General features: G+C 47.2%; 1 protein-coding gene across 1 annotated transcript in view; it reads left to right on the top strand.

Moving 5' to 3' along the window:
• Nucleotides 1–16,009, top strand: part of CRHR2 (corticotropin releasing hormone receptor 2) — a 237,009-nt gene that overhangs the window by 158,340 nt on the left and 62,660 nt on the right. Inside the window, exon 6 of the mRNA XM_067530389.1 lies at nucleotides 14,760–14,877. Within this exon, the coding sequence (XP_067386490.1) occupies nucleotides 14,760–14,877 (118 nt within the window). The remainder of the gene's footprint in view (nucleotides 1–14,759; nucleotides 14,878–16,009) is intronic.

Raw genomic sequence — 16,009 nt, 5'->3', positions numbered from 1 at the left:
CTGGAGAACGGTGTCCAGTTTTGGGCCCCCCACTATAGAAAGGATGTGGACAATTTGAGGAGAGTCAATTGGAGGACAACAAAAATGATTAGGGGGCTGGAGCACATGACTTATGAGGAGAGGCTGAGGGAACTAGGCTTCTTTAGTCTGCAAAAAGAAGAATGAGGGGGGATTTGATAGCAGCCTTGAGCTACCTGAAGGGGGGTTCCAGGGAGGATGGAGCTAGGCTGTTCTCAGTGGTGGCAGATGACAGAACTAGGAGCAATGGTCTCAAGTAGCAGTGGGGGCGGTCTAGGTTGGATATTAGAAAAATGTTTTCACCAGGAGGGTGGTGAAGCACTGGAATGGGTTACCGAGGGAGGTGGGGGAATCTCCATTCTTAGAGGTTTTTAAGGCCCGGCTTGACAAATAGAGCCCTGCAATCCACTTTATATCCGTGGACCATTTCTTGCGGATCCCAGATGGGACGGTCACGGAGGTCAGGACTTCTGTGACTTCTGGGGTAGGGCTGGAGCAGCTGCCAGCCAGGGGTGCAGGTGGAATAACTGATCAGCTGTTTAGGCTGTTGACAGGGCTCAACAGTTCATCAGCTGTTAGGTGGGCGGGGCTCATCAGCTGTTTGGGATGGCAGGGGCTCAACAGCTGATGGGAGGCGGCTGTCTCCAAAACAGCTGATGTGCGGGTGCTCATGGTTCAATCTCAAAGAGGGAGGGCAGATTGTGGTCGGTAAAAGTTTATTCCAGTGGATGCAGATCTGATGCAGATCCACATATTTGTATCCCCACAGGGCTCTGTTGACAAAGCCCTGGCTGGGATGATGTAGTTGGGGTTAGTCCTGCTTTGAGCAAGGGGGTTGGATTAGATGACCTCCTGAGGTCCCTTCCAATCCTCATCTTCTATGATTCTCTGAGTTTGTGTTTAGGTAAATCTGTTGGGGTACATCCATTAATGCTGTTTATCTGACCCAGCAATGTTAAAACTCCTTACATGCTTCGTGACCATAAAATCCGAGGCCAGGGGTGTGGGCTGGGTTATTTGTAGTTACATAGACTCTGCTGGTCTCCATGTCAATAGTGTTGCTTTTCTTTGAATAGATTACAACCCTGGTTCAGCAATGCACATAAGCAGCTGCTTGAGTCTTTCTCAGCAAACCACTCAGGCACACGCTAACGTGCTTTGTTGAGGCAGGAACTAGGTTCCCACTCTGGTTGCTCAGATGGAGACTGTAAATGTGGCTTGGTTATTTTTAGAATTTCACATCATAAAAAGCCATCTGTTTGGGAATTGCTACTGGAGCCGTATTCCTCTGTTGGACTATTGCACAATGTGCCTGAACTCTGGGGATAATTTAATGGCAATTTAACTCTTTAGTTTCCAGAGAGAGAAAACCCCCAATGTATAGCCATCCCCAGCTCTCTGGCCTGCTGACTTCTTCATTATTCACCATCCTTCATTGTCCTCCTGGCTGTTGGCGCACACCTTCTTCCTATTGCAGTGCTTTCCAACCTTTTTGGCTTGAGGACCACAGATATCATTTTTACAACCCTGAAGGGCCACCAGTCTCCACCAGCAGCCCCACCCCACCTGCAGCCAGATGGAAGGAGTTCAGCGAGGAGGCTGCCTCTTTGCTGATCTCCCATCCCCTTGGCTGCAGCAGGGTAATCACATGCATCCTGTAGCCCCATGCGCTCCACCAGGTCCCCAAGTCACAGCCAGGGGGACAGGAGATCAGTGCTCCCCTCCCTCTGGCTCCAGCAGGGACCCCAGCACTTTGGGACCCAGGCAGAGCACTTTGCTCTATACTGAAGCCGGGGGAAGGGAGCGCTGATCTTCCATCCCTCTGGCTCCAGCAGGGACCCCAGCACTTTGGGACCCAGGAAGAGCACTTTGCCGTGCTCCCTGCTACAGCCAGCGGAAGAGAAGCACTGATCTCCCGTCCCCTCGGCTGCACAAGGAGCCTGGACCAGTCTTTTAGCCCCGCGGAAACGCACTCTGCCTGGGTCCTTGGTCAGCGACTCCCTTCTGCAGCCAGCGGGAGGGGAGCCACGGGCCACTTTGAAAGCCCAGGCCACAAGTTGGGAACCACTGTCCTACTGCATACACTGACTGGCTTGGTGAACCCCCAGCTCTCCTGAGTCTCCTTGCGTCCCTTCTTAGCACCCGACCCATTCCTCCGCACACGCTTCAGTGTGCCAGTTCTCTACCTCCTTTCCCCCAGCCAGCTGCTCCTGTTCCTTCTTTCCTCCACTTCTCCTGCTAGTGAAGGCCTCCCTACCTTAGGCCTGGAAAAGAAAAGAAAAAATGAAAGGGTTCATCTGAATAAGTGCAAGCCTGATCATCCCAGAGCCACACTTTGAGACACTGGGAATCAGAAACACCAGAAACTGATCCGTGGATCAGACCATGAAGCGAGCCAGCTTTATGTGAGAATTTCGTAAACTCCAAGATACTATACCATGGAGCAATTGCACATGAAGACATTTCCCATCATGTACTGAGGACTGGAGCCTATATATTTTTTTCAAATCCCTGGATCCTTCCCTTTCTAAAATTCTGTGCTTTCTTCCCTCCCTTTCTTCAGATTCATTTTATACTTTACTGAGCATTCCAGCTATTTTGTAAGTTAATTTTCTTGTTCTGTTTCCTGCATTTGCTAAAATCCAAAACGCTAATTCTTTTCTCACAAATATACAGGGCGGGGGGAGGGATCTCCCAATAAAGGTAACAATCTTGAAAGGGTAAGACTTAAACTCATGATTAAATAACCAAACAAAACTAAAGCAGAATGAAAGAACGAACAGCATAATACCAAGCTCTTACGTAGCGCTTTTCCTCAGTACATCTCAAAGCATGATAGGGATCATTATCCCCATTGTATGAATGGGGAAACTGAAGGGATGATGTGTCTTCCACACACTCATCCAACAGCAGAGCCAGGCATAGAACCCAGGTCCCTGTCAGCCTACTTTGGGACTGATCCATTATGCAACACTGCCTTCCCAATCCTCAAACAAATGTTGCACTAGCCTACTGGCAACTCTATAGTCTTCTCCTGTGTATTCCTCCTTCTTCGCCTTTCTCCTCCAGTGTCCTTGTCGTGATCACTTCAGATGATCAGATCTCTAAAACAGGGACCGCGTCTTGATTTGTTGTATGCTGGATTGTGAGTGAGGCTCACACTTCTCCAGAAAGTAAGTACTTCTTTACCCGTTTCCAGGCATCAGCACCTTGCTTCTTGACGCATTGTGCTCCTTCTTCCAACAGCAGGTGGCCAACCGGGATGGGAAAATGAGTGAACAGTTGCCCCCTTTCCCCTTCCCAATATTCCAGACACCATAGCTGAACTGGTGCAGGGGATGGCATAATTTAATGATGGTATATTACTCTTCTCCTATATACACATGCTCCCCCCTTACCCTCCAGGGCAAGGAGAAGGCAAGGAAGAAACTAGCTAACTCCTCGGGCTACTCCTGGGGTGGACCCATTTCACATGTCATCCCTTGCTCTGGGTGGTACTGCTATGTGCAGTGCTCCCCAGCCCTACAATGCTCCATACTATTGCTAATAATGAGCACTTACAGCCATCCAGGGCTACAGTTGTCCTTTGTGTTGCATTGTTTACACTGACCTTTCCAAACTGGTACTCACAGCGTTTCTGTCTTAGCGTGAGAACTGCAAACCAGAGCACGAGCGCTGCCTGTGGCCATTAAGGGTCAGCTGGAATGCAGAAGCAAGAAGCGTCTGAAGAGGCGGTACAGCTCAGCTGCCTGCCGTGGTCTGATTGTTCACGAGGAGTGGTTTAAAATACTGTACATAGGAAGTATGTTAAACCCTGGCCTGTGAGTCCGTCAGGACTAAACCTGAGCCTTGTTTATTATTAGGCTCTATTTACATATTAACCCTTGATTTAACTGGCTCCCTCTCCCTTCCTCCTGCAAATTAACCTCAGTAACTGGACCATTATTCTTCTGGAATAGATAAACAGTCCAGATTGAGCGTCCGCAGTGCTTCCCCCTTGTCTCCCCTAACCCTATATTTGGGAATATTTCTGTTCTCCTACACAACTGCCACCACGGTGACTATTTTCCTGTCAAACCACCCAGATGTTTTCCCCATCTGTGAGCCATTAGGAGTACCAGAATAAACAGACTGATCAGAACGTATGTAGCCTGGGGAAGCCACAGTGTTCTCTAGGATGCCTGGACGTAGGCTAAAGAAAGTAGCGGACCAAAGCAGGTGCTGAGCCTGGGAAAGGAATAGATTAAAGGCAGCCTTCCAATCTGAGCCATTTATGGTTTGCCCATTAGCTTTGCATATCCTAGAAAAAGCAAAAGAGACCAGAGTACCATCTGCAAAGTGGCTTTTTAAATATTGTCTAAGACTCCCACCAGCAGCTCGTAACAGTCAGTGAACGAGAAAGTCCAGCAAAGCTCTGTTCGGTTTCTCCTGCCAAATTTTTCATGGCAGGCATTTCAACAGATGCTTTAATTGGACATCATTATTAATGGAATGGTACATGAATTAAAAGGAGGCCACCGGGCGCCTTCAGTAAAGTCATGGTTTTCAATTAATTCCATGCAGATGATTCTACTAATTCAACTAGCTTTCTACATCACTGGCACATTAGTATGATTGCTAATTTTAATTGTGTGTCTGCTCACTGAATCGGACTCATTTGAAAACAAGGGTTTTGTGGGCTCCATATTAAACCCACAAATGTATGGGTGCAGTGATGGAAGGAACAGGGAATGAATTAAAAGGGGACTTTTGTGATACGAATATTATTATATAAATCCTTTTAAGGGGTCTGCTGAGCCACTGAACTTAATGGGAGCTTTGCCAGTGACTTCAACAGCTGCAGGATAAACCCCCACCCCCCACCTGTACAGAAGTAACATTGTCATTTTGCCCCCATTCATGCCCACCCCATAGGGTGTGCCAAAAAACAGCGGGTTTGTCAACCCCGGCTTCACTTTTTGCCCATAAAATTTAGATCAAACCGATGTCTTAAGTGCCTGACTGGCTTTGCATCACCCAGTCAGATATTCTGCCACCTACCTGCCTTGAAGGCGGACTGGAATAATTGTGGGTGCGTTATGCTTGCGTTTATTTGCAGCCAGAGTTTTGCGGGCCCTGAAAACGGGATTCTAGTCAAAGCGCTCAGTACCCAGAATATAATATGTATGGTACAGATTGAAAAGACAGGAGCTGGGTGGGAGCACAAAAAATAAGCAGGAAATTTTGAATGGAATAAAAACAGTCATTAGTATTTTAACAAAGAGGGAAATAATATATAATTACTGGGACTAGCATTAGACACGAGCCTGCCTTCACCTCAATCATTTTGCCTTTACGGGTGTGTGTACCGGGCCAGCCTGTTTGAGCTAGCCTGAATCCAGCGAAAGTGGGTAACAATAGGCCGCGTGAGCGTCAGCGCAAACTAGTGAGCTGAATACGATTCATGCTCCGTGCTGGCCTTGTGTCACCCGCTTTGCTCTGTCATCACTGCTATTGTCACCTGCTCTCGCTGGGTACAAGCTAGCTAGGTAAGCTGGTGCACAGCTCTTGCTGTACAGACATTCCCTGAGGTACATCTCCTGCTTCAATGCTTAAGTCAATCTCTAGACCACGCAGAGCCCCAACATGGGGGGACAGAGTATCCCACATCTGCCTACTCTAGGGTTTCTTTGACCTTTCTTTTGAAAAATCAGGCCCTGGCCACTGTGAGACAGGATACTGGGCTAGATGGACCTTGGGTAGGATCCTGTCCATCAGTTCCTATATATGCCTGCTTTCACCATACTTTGCCTGTATGTAGTATCCTTCTCTTCCCTGTCTTGTCTATTTAGTTCCCGTTCGTGCATGTAGACACATTGACATCAGCTGATTTCTGCGTAGACACATGGGTCTGCCTGCTCAGATCCAGTTGCAGGATTGGGGACCTTTTTGGGGGCAGGGACCACACGTTCCTGTGTGTTCGTACAGCTCCAAGCATCAAGGGCTGCTCCCCCTCATTGGGGTCTTTTGCCACTACTGAAATATAAATTATCAGAATGATGCCCCAAGATTCGAGCCCACCACTTTTCTCCAAGTCATATGAGGGGGAAAATCTCTGATTTTCCAGGCCTTTGGTTGATTAACGTGATCCTTTTCTCTGCATAATTGTATTAGTCTGTGTAAGGAAGAGAAGAATTGGGCCCATTATCACTAGAGCTTCATTAGCACATAAGCCAGAACCTTAGCAAGACAGACTTAGTCTTGTTAACTTGATCGCTACATCAGAAATTTTTGCATGTGCAGAGGTCCAACACAAGGTCTATAAATCCCCTAAGTCCCAAATAAGCATAGTGCTAGCCATTTACAAAAGGGTGAATTTCACCCCAAGTTCCAGTAAACACAAGGAGACCCTTCTGCTACTAGAGAGGACACCACTCAGGTATTCATCACTAGAAAGCGATCCCAGGATACCCTCCCCTAGTGCACTCTGCATGTTGCTCCATAATCAAGGCCATTGATGCCCATGAGACATAAGTGATGCTTAAATAATAGTTCTAAAAGAGATGCCGGTGTCTCTGTGCTGCAGTGAGGGGGGTGTCGCTCTCTGCTAGCCAGACACACTTGGTGGCTAACGTTAGGGAACTTTTTTCCTCCCTTCTCTTAAGATTTCTTCTCAGCATAACATTGCCTGGAACTGCCATCTCTCTGACTTGTTTGTAGTCACCGATTGAGGGCCCTGCGTTATCCATTTGTATGCTACCTAACCGTGCTCACCTGCGATTGTTGAGTGCCCTGCCAAATATTTGTGTTTCCTGGGGTAGCCCAGGGCTGGATTATGCCTTTCGGCACAGCTCTGAGCAAGGGTGGAGGCATAAATTGCCACACGCCACAAGTAGCCCCAGCAGGCAGTGTAGCTAGCAAGGCATCTCTGAGTTGCAATTCCTCCCCCGCTTCCTCCTGGATCCAAGTGTTAGTGACTTGCTGCTGGTCTGCGTCTCTCAAGTGGCTCTTGCTCCTATAGGGTAAGACGAGCACTGCCACCCGCTAACAGGGTTCTTCCAATAACACAAGTTGTAGAAGCTTGTGCTTTTGGTCCTGGGTTCTCTTCCCAGCCCTACTGGTGCTTGCAGCTGAGTGCTCTCAATATATGGTGTGTACAATTGGCTCTGCTGAGGAGTCACCGCTTTCCTGCTCAGGTTTCGCCAGGCCAGCTCTCTGTCATGACCGGGGGGACAACAGGGCCAAAACTGAGTGAGTGGTGTCACGACCTTGTTAAGGAGGGCGTCAGGGCTGTGCTGCTCCAGAGCGGCCCCGTGCCTCTATGCACCAGGTTGTGATGCCACTCACTCAATTTGCATGCCTCCCCCTCCCCAGCACAACGGAGGGGCTGCCAGGCCAAATCTTAGTGGGCAAACTAGGCTGTGCACCTGGGACCTACCCAGCTTCGCACCACTTCCTGCAGCTCGTGTCCCCTCTCACGGATGGGGAGTGACCACACCTGGGAAGGCCGGGTGGGAAGGCCAGGGCTGAGCAGGGTATGGAGGCGGCAGGGGAGGTGCTGGGTCCAGCAGCTGCTGTGGTGGTGTCTCTGCCGGGTGGAGGACGCCTGCCCTGGGAGCGATTTCTTGGGGGGCTCCTGCCCCTCCCACCATTCCGCTGACCACCGTGGACTGTTCTGAAGTGCTTCTGCAAAGTCACTTGTCTCCGAGATACCAACCTGATCAGGTTCTGAGGCCAGAAGGACGACTGGATCACCTGGTCTGGTCCGCGCACATCGTCTGTTGTGACAATAGACTTTTTCTCTAGCGCCTCAATAGTCTGTTCTGCTGAAACCTCCTGAAACATCTCGTGAAATCTGTGAAACAAACACCTCCTTTCTGATTCCTCCTGTTCTTAGGAGCCGGGAAACATCAAGGGAGAAGAGTCCATCTAAACCTTTGACTTAACTTTCCTTGGTTGAGAAGGATCAGTAAAGCACAAGGATATAAGAGCAGATTTAGACAGAAGAAAGCAGTCACTTAGATCACTGGGTTGCCCCTAGTGAAGAGGAAGGTGAGATGTAATCACATTTCAGGCTTCTCTGGTTTTAAAATTGTGCTTCAGTTCCTTTCCATGTCAGTGACAAGGTCTTACAGCTCCTATTCCAGACACTGGCCTGTGGATACATATCCCGGCTGGTAACAGGAGTGGAGAGAACAGCCACGACATTAGCGCTTGGAACAGGAGATTCCACCGTGACGTAACAGAAGCAGCTTTCCTCTTAATCCTTATGTTAGGCTCCGTGGATTAATTATGCATCAGCAAATCATAGCGTCGAGCTAGTGATGCTGCAGTTGTAGCTGAGAGGGCATTTCAGCTACGAGCCCCTGATCTCCCTTTTCTTCTTACGCCTCCTTTTGACACATCCATTGTCATCCTGAGACGGTATTTCCCCTGTGCTTCTATCCTGTTTTCCCACATATCTGCAAGTTTAGCTAAATCCTGCACAACTGCTATTGGCTGCTCAACTTGCCGGGCTTCCTATTGACACAGGGAGGCTTAGCTTGCCATGCCACTTCTGTGCGAGGTATATTTTCATGTCATTTATGCACAGGGTTTTGTGATCTACCGCCTCTTGCTGGCTCAACCCATTTTGACTCCATGCTTCTTCTTTTTTTTTTTTAATTTAACTTTACTATTTTGGGCCGGACTGCAGATGCTGTCCTCCGTGTACAGATCTCAGGGGATCCTCTGTGCAGGAACACCCTGTGGGATGAGGAGGAATATCTGCCTGGCCCAGCCTTCTTTACCTTTGGGCCCAACAGAAGAGGATATCTGAATGGGGAGACGATGGTTGGGCAGAGCAGGGCCAGAGGAACTGTGGAACTCATTGCCACAGGAGCAGGTCCAGAATGTTCTCACCCCTTTCTCATAGGAACAGGGAGGGGAAAGATGGTTGTGTGGTTAAGACTTCCATGGGGTCAGATTATCCCAAATCCCATTACTGTGAGTTATGTTGCACCTTCCTCTGAAGCATCTAGGGTTGCCAACAGTCCCTCTTTACAAGGGATGTCCCTTATTTTTTCATCTCTATACGACAACGTTGGGAATTGCTGAGTGCTGCAAAAAGCAGCAAGAAAGGACCTTGGTGAATATAAGTGAATGCTGCTTATTATTATTATTATTTTATTATTGATGATGACGATGATTAAGGATTTGATTTAGTCTTGGAGTCCAGGGAAGTCAAGGATTCCATGATTTCACCCAATTTCCGTGACTTCTTTGGCTTTAGCTGTTAGCAGCTGGAGCTGGGGCGATGCTCCCCCGCCAGCGGCTGCAGCTGGGGCCAGAGCAGTGCACCCCCTGCAGCTTCGGCCAGGACCATGTGTGTCCCTCCCCCGCATGTGCTTTTGGCTTGAGATGAGGCTGGAGCTGGGACTGCGCGCCCCTCTTTGGCGGTGAGGTTCTGACTGGCAGGGCCCCCCCATGGCAGGGCTCCAGCTGTCTTCTCCCTCTACTCCCTTGGTTATTTTTAGGAAAAGTCACAGATCAGTCACGGTTCTCCTGTGAATTTTGGTTTGTTGCCCATGACCAGTCTGTGACTTTTACTAAAAATAACCCTGACAAAATCTTATCCTTGACGATGATGATGATAACATCAGGAGGAGGGATGGGGCGGTGGTGCTAAGAAAACAGTCCCTTATTTTTGAAATACAATGTTGGCAACCCTAAAAGCATCTGTTGCCGGCCATTGCTCGCGACAGAGTGTTGGACTAGATGGAGCAGGGGTCTGATCAAGCCTGGTCATTCTTGTGGACTGAGACTCAGGAAATCTAGATTCAATTCCTGGCTGTGCCAAAGATTTCTTGAGCAGGTTGTTTAATCTCTGTAAGCCTTAGTCCCCCATCTATAAAATGGTGATGATAATTCTTCCTTTGGCAGTCTTGTCTCCATAGACAGTTCGGCAGGGCAGGGTTTTTCTGTCATGTCTGTGTACCGCACCTAGCATACTGTGGCCCTGCTCTCATTTGGGCCCTCCAAGTGCTACTGTACTATCAATAACAATCATATTCAGATGCAATTGCAGTAAACAAGAAGGCCCGTTGCATGTATCTGGGAACAGAATTCCCTCTGCATTCCTGTGTTTGACTTTACTTCATTAATTTTCCATTGTTCTGCCCTGCTGTCTCTAAACAATATATTTATTCCTCTGTTTCTCTCTATCTCATACTAATTTGTCTCTGTCTTTTCTCATCATTTTCTGCCCCTGGCTATGCACGTTACCACTCCTGTGACTTTCAACTGAGCAGTATTTAGATTTTTAAAAATGCCAGTGCTTCTGAATCTCTGGGGGCACAAACATCACGCCTCCAGGAAAAGCATTTTATTAAAATAACTGGAATAAAAATATTCCATGCCCAAGGTCATGTCTCGCCATAAAATATATTTGAAAAGTCTGCTCTGCCTTTAAAAATGTTTCTCTCTCTAAAGACACAGTGGGCTCCGTAAAGATCGTAAACATGATGTACTCCAGCAGTATGCAACTCTGCAACATCTCCTGCCAAAACCTCACTTCCTGAACTGCAGTCTCAGTCTTGTTAAGGCTCAGCTTGCGCACAGGCTCAGCTTAAAGCCGTGGCTTTCAAACCTTTTGAACTGAGCCCCCCCTTTGAGTTACAATTTTTGTTGCACCCTCCCCTCCCCCCCCCCCCCCAGAAAGAAATAGACACATGCAAAAGTATGGTTGATAGCCTACTCAGAAACCTAAGAGAGACCTTATAACTTTAATTAAATTGCCTACACCTGTAAATGTGGCTGTTTCTCTGCAAATAGTTTATCAATTTGTGAGGAGATTTTTGAAACAGACACTCTGAGGTTGTCCTCCACTTCCAGTCTTGAACTGTACTTTGTCTTTAGCACAGCCAGCACAAAGAATCTGATCTCACACAAATAAGATGAACCAAGCTGTAAAAAAGCTTCGATTGCACACTTTGACAAAGCTGAATATTCTGAGCCAACTTTCAACCAAAAATTCCCCAAAGATTTTTTTTTAAATTGAATTTCTAATGTGCCATCACTCTGAAGTTCAATCAGTTTCCCTGCATGTCATTTGAGAGGTGAGACAAGGTCACTGCCACAGCTACAAAAGATTGGATAGTCCAGTCATTCAGGGGTGCATTTCCCTTGGGAAAATATTGATCCAAACAGGCTCTGAGAGAAGTTAAGTGATTCTTGATTGGCTCCACAACACTCAATAGTTCAGATTCTGTTTCCTTAATAGCGCCAGTTAACAACGGGAATGAAATGCTTTGTTTTCCAAAGACCTAGCTTTCTCTTGAATGCTGATATCTTGTTGTGCAGGTCAAAAATAGTACTTTCCGCTCCTTGCAATGAGACATTTAGAGAATTCAGCTTGTCAAAAATATCAGCAAGGTAAACCAAAAGCACAAGCCAGCAGAGATCACACAGTGTGTATGCATTGCTGAAAACAAAATCCAATAGAAAAAGTCAAACTTCATTTCTCAGTTCATAAACATGTTGCAACACTTTCCCCCTGGATAGCCACCTGACTTCCATGTGAAATAATAAAGAATCGTGCTCTGCTCCCATTTCTGCACAAAGCATTGCAGAGAGACATGCTTTCGTGAGCTGTGTCTTGATAAAATTCATGATTTTAATAGCAGAACTCAGAACATTTGTAAGTTCCCGATCCATGTTTCCAGTTGCAAGGGCTTCGCAGTGTATCATACGAGTCCACAGTATATGTGGAGCAATTTCAAACACTTTGGCTTTCAAGCCTGCCCTACCTCCAGACACAGAAGTAGCTCCATCCATGCAGATTCTGCCTCAGGCTTCCCATTTCAACTCATGAGAAGTTAGGAAGTCGTTTAAAATGTTAATCAGTTCAGATCCAGTTACGCACATCTTAATTGGCTTGCAGAACAAGAAATCTTCAATATTGATGTTTCCTGACAGTACCGAACATAAGTAATTAAATGAGCTTCTTTTGATATATCTGTTTTTTCATCCAACTGGATTGCAAATAAATTGGATTGCAATTGAGAGATCAGCTGGGCCTTGATATTTTCTGACATGTCAGAGATTTGGCGGCCGACTGTGGTATCTGACACCGGGATCATTTTTAACTTTTCTGACATTGTCCTGCAAATGTCAATTGCAGCTGGGAGAATCATTTTTCCCCAGTTGTGTTTTATTCTTGGCAATGCGGTACGCAACTTCATAGGATGCTTTTAAAGCACTGGCAGAGGTGAATACCACATTTTTCATGGTGTTTTTTTCTTTAATAATTTCTTGTTGCTTTCACGCGAAAAACCTCTGTTCTTTCCTACCAGGTCGCCATGTTTTGTTTCTAAATGGCGGCTTCATTTTATTGGCATCAGGCTATCGTTTGCTCAAGTTACTGCACGCACTACGCATTGAGGCCTAATTTCTCCATTAACCGCAACGGAAGCGAAACCAAAATCCAAATGTGCGTCATCCTATTTCCTTGTTTTTGTAGATTTTTTCCTCTGTGCCAACGTTAGCCATTTCAGCTGCTGGCTTTCGTTTTGGAACACTGCCATCTTTTGGCAATGAGCGCCGATCCCTGGTTCACCACACGATGGTGGGAAAAAATATCAGACTCACCAGCGGAATAAGCACTGCACAACCGCTTGTCGTAAGGGCAGCACGTGACACTGAACAGGAGAGGGAAAGGTGGTTGTTGCTGGAGAAAGGATTGGCTGGCGGAGAGCACTCCCTTTGTCAGCCCCTGGTGGTGGCGCTTCCCCTGTCAGCCCCAGGCAGCTGACTGTGGGGCTTGCTGCTCTCAGCCCCACAGTTAGCTGTTAATGAAGAGGCACCCGCTGTGAGCCCTGCTGAGGGAAGGGGCTCCAGCTCTGAGCGTGGGATGGCATGGCTTCCCAGTCTCAGCCCAGGGATGGCAGGGGCTCCTGCTGAGATCCCGGCCGCAGGGCTTCTCTGCTCTCAGCCAGGGGTTCCTGCTTGGACCCCCAGAGCAGCGGGGGCCTCCCCTCTCTCAGCCCTGGGGTTCTCCACTGGAAGCCCTTAGATGACAGGGCCTCCCGGCTCTCAGCCCTGAGGCTGAGGGGGGGCTTCCCGGCTCTCAGCCCTGGGGAGCTCGGGACAGCAGGGGCTCCCGCGCCCCCCTCAATGTTCCTCCATGCCCCCCCGGGGGGCGTGCCCCACATTTCAAAGACCTCTAACTTAAAGCATGTGAGCGGCGCCTTTGATGCTAGTGGAGCTACTCAGCATGGTTAAAGTTAAGAATGGGAGTGAGCGTTTGCAGGCTCAGGGCCTCAGTCCCACCCATGCGCTCTCGCTCTCGCTCTGATGTTGTTCAGTTAGTTCATTCCGATTTTGCCCTGGGCTAGCACCCCGGGAGCCCCAGGGAAGGATCAAGGCTTCAATGTGCGATGCCCCAGGACAGTCTTTGCCCCAGAGCCTTTACGGTCTGAGAGTCCGACAGGAGGCAGCAGGTGGACAGAGCAGACAGGCAGGTGGGGTGGATGAGGTAACGGTGAAGGGTTTACCAGACATATGGAAGTCTTGTCACAGCCTTTATCTTGTGCTCACGCCGGTGCTGTCTTTCTTTCTCTCTTTTTCCACCCTCCCCACCCTGCCACAATTCCAGGCATGCCCACTCATGCTTTCTCTCTCTACACATCCCCACACCAACCTCTCATTCGGTACGCAGCCATGCTTAATAGGATGAGTTTTGAAAATGGAGAGGGGAGAAGCCTCCTTATTTTATGTTTTTGTGGTAGCACTTAACAGCCCAGTCGTGGGCCAGGGCCCCACTATGTGAGGCGCTGTATAAACAGAACAAAAAGACATTCCCTGACCAGAAGAGCTTACCATCTAACTATAAGTGTATGTCTACGCTTAAAATGCTACAACAGCTCCACCGCGCAACTGTAGCAATTCGGTGGAGACACTACCTGCGCGGCTGGGAGGGGTTCTCCTATCAAGGTAGGTAATCCACATCCCTGAGAGGTGGTGGATTGGTCAGTGGAAGAATTCTTCCGTCGACCTAGCACTGTTTACTCGGAGGGTTAGGTCAACATAGTTGCGTCTCTCACCGGTGTGGATTTTTTTCACATCCCTGAGACACGTAGTTTTGCTAATGTAAGTTCCAGTGTAGACCAGACAGTCAACAGGGGGATACAGGCAGGCACACAGAGGACCACAAGGAAACCAAGATGATACTGGTGAGCATTCCAGCTGTCTAATCGTTGTCAAGTATTTTGTTGTTGGCATCATGGGAATGGGGTTTTAAGGAGGATTTGAAGGCAGACAATGAGGTGGCTTTGCGGATAGTTATGGGGAGCTCCTCCCAACCACTGGGCACAGCGTGGGAGAAAGCACAAAGGTGCTTCTTTGGAAGTTTAATAATTGATGGCTGGCATTGATGGCTGGTCAGAAGAGGAATCAACATTTCAGTGGCATGTCAGAAGTGTTAGGTAGCTTGGGGTATGATGTGGAGATCCATGAAAATAAAGGCAAGCAGCTTGTGTTTGTCCAGTTAATTCTTTCATTTGTTTAAATTATTTCTGTTGGCCAGCTATTCAAATGGCTTTGCATTCTGTACTCCCCTCAGTCGTTTTCCTATAGAATCCTAGAAATGTTGGGCTGGAGAGGATCTCGAGAGGTCATCTAGTCTGCCCCCTCTCACCAAGGTACAACGTGTTACTGATACATGCCTCAAACAGGGAAGATTAGTGGGCGGCATTGTTTAATGATTCATATTTTCCTCCCATTAGGAGCATCAGATGTCTGCGAAATATTATCCACTGGAACCTGATCACCACGTTCATTCTGAGGAATGTAATGTGGTTCCTGCTTCAGATGATTGATCATAACATACATGAGAGCAATGAGGTATGTGATGTGGCTACGGGATCCACTTGTCTTGTGTTGGGGTGGACCCTGAATTATTTATTTAGATGTATAAAAATGCTACAAAGGGCATTATCCATATGCTTGCTGCACATAACTTTAAAAAGATTGAGTGCATAATCAAATGTGTGTTGATTAGATAAATATTCATATCTTTCCACTCCACTGAATATTCATAAAATGAGGTGTGTGTGTGTATATATATATATAAAACAAAAAAGATTCCCTTGCATGTTCAGTAATTTCATATACTTCATTATGGTCTAAAGGAATGTAAATGCATCTAATGCATTGAAAACGGATTAAGGAAAGCAGTATTTCCTGTCCATCTGTCTATCCCATTATATCAAAGCATTGATGCGGCTAATAAGTAAAGTGGTTTTGTATTTACTCCTGTGTCTTTAGCAAATTATCTGATATTCTGGCTCATGCAAAAACTGCATTAAATTCAGACATTGTCATGTCATTTATCAACTTTGTCATTCAAGGAATGATTCTCCTATCATGATTGAAGATGAGAAGGACTTTTCCCATTGGAATCAATGGGACAGTTGCAGAGGAAGGAGTTATTCAATGTGTAAAAGAGTAGGATTATTGGGCCCCTTGAATAATAATAATGCCTAGCTCTTATATGGGGATTTTCATGGCAGATATCAAAGTACTTTGTAAACAAGGTCAGTATCATATCCCCATTTTACAGATGAGGAAACTGAGACACAGAGAGGTGAAGTTACCTGTCCAAGGTCACACAGTAGGCCAATGGCAGAGCCAGGAATATAATCCAGGTCTCCTGAGTCAGAAAATGGGAGTTGCAAAAGCCTTTAGTAGGATTCATGCTCCTAAATTCCCTTAAGCACTTTTAGAAAATTCCACCCTAATTCTTTCCTCAAGGTGCTGTTATTGAGATATGCAGTACATGGCTGCGATTGCATGGCGTTTCACTTGCCCAAGTAGTCCCACTGAATTCAGCTACTAGATTGAGTAAGAATTGCTGGATCAGGCCTCATATGTGTATTCGTAATTGCTTCTCTCATAAGGCATTCCATCTCCACTCACCTGACAGCCATAGTTATGCAAGAACTCTGCAAGAATTTACAGTGCCATTCTTTGCCAG

The sequence above is a fragment of the Emydura macquarii genome, unplaced genomic scaffold (genome assembly GCF_026122565.2).
Source record: "Emydura macquarii macquarii isolate MOO-44397 ecotype Brisbane River unplaced genomic scaffold, CSIRO-AGI_Emac_v2 contig_3080, whole genome shotgun sequence".
Taxonomy (NCBI): Eukaryota; Metazoa; Chordata; order Testudines; family Chelidae; genus Emydura; species Emydura macquarii.
The sequence above is the reverse complement of the archived record's forward strand: the minus strand, read 5'-3'. Positions and strand labels throughout refer to the sequence as shown.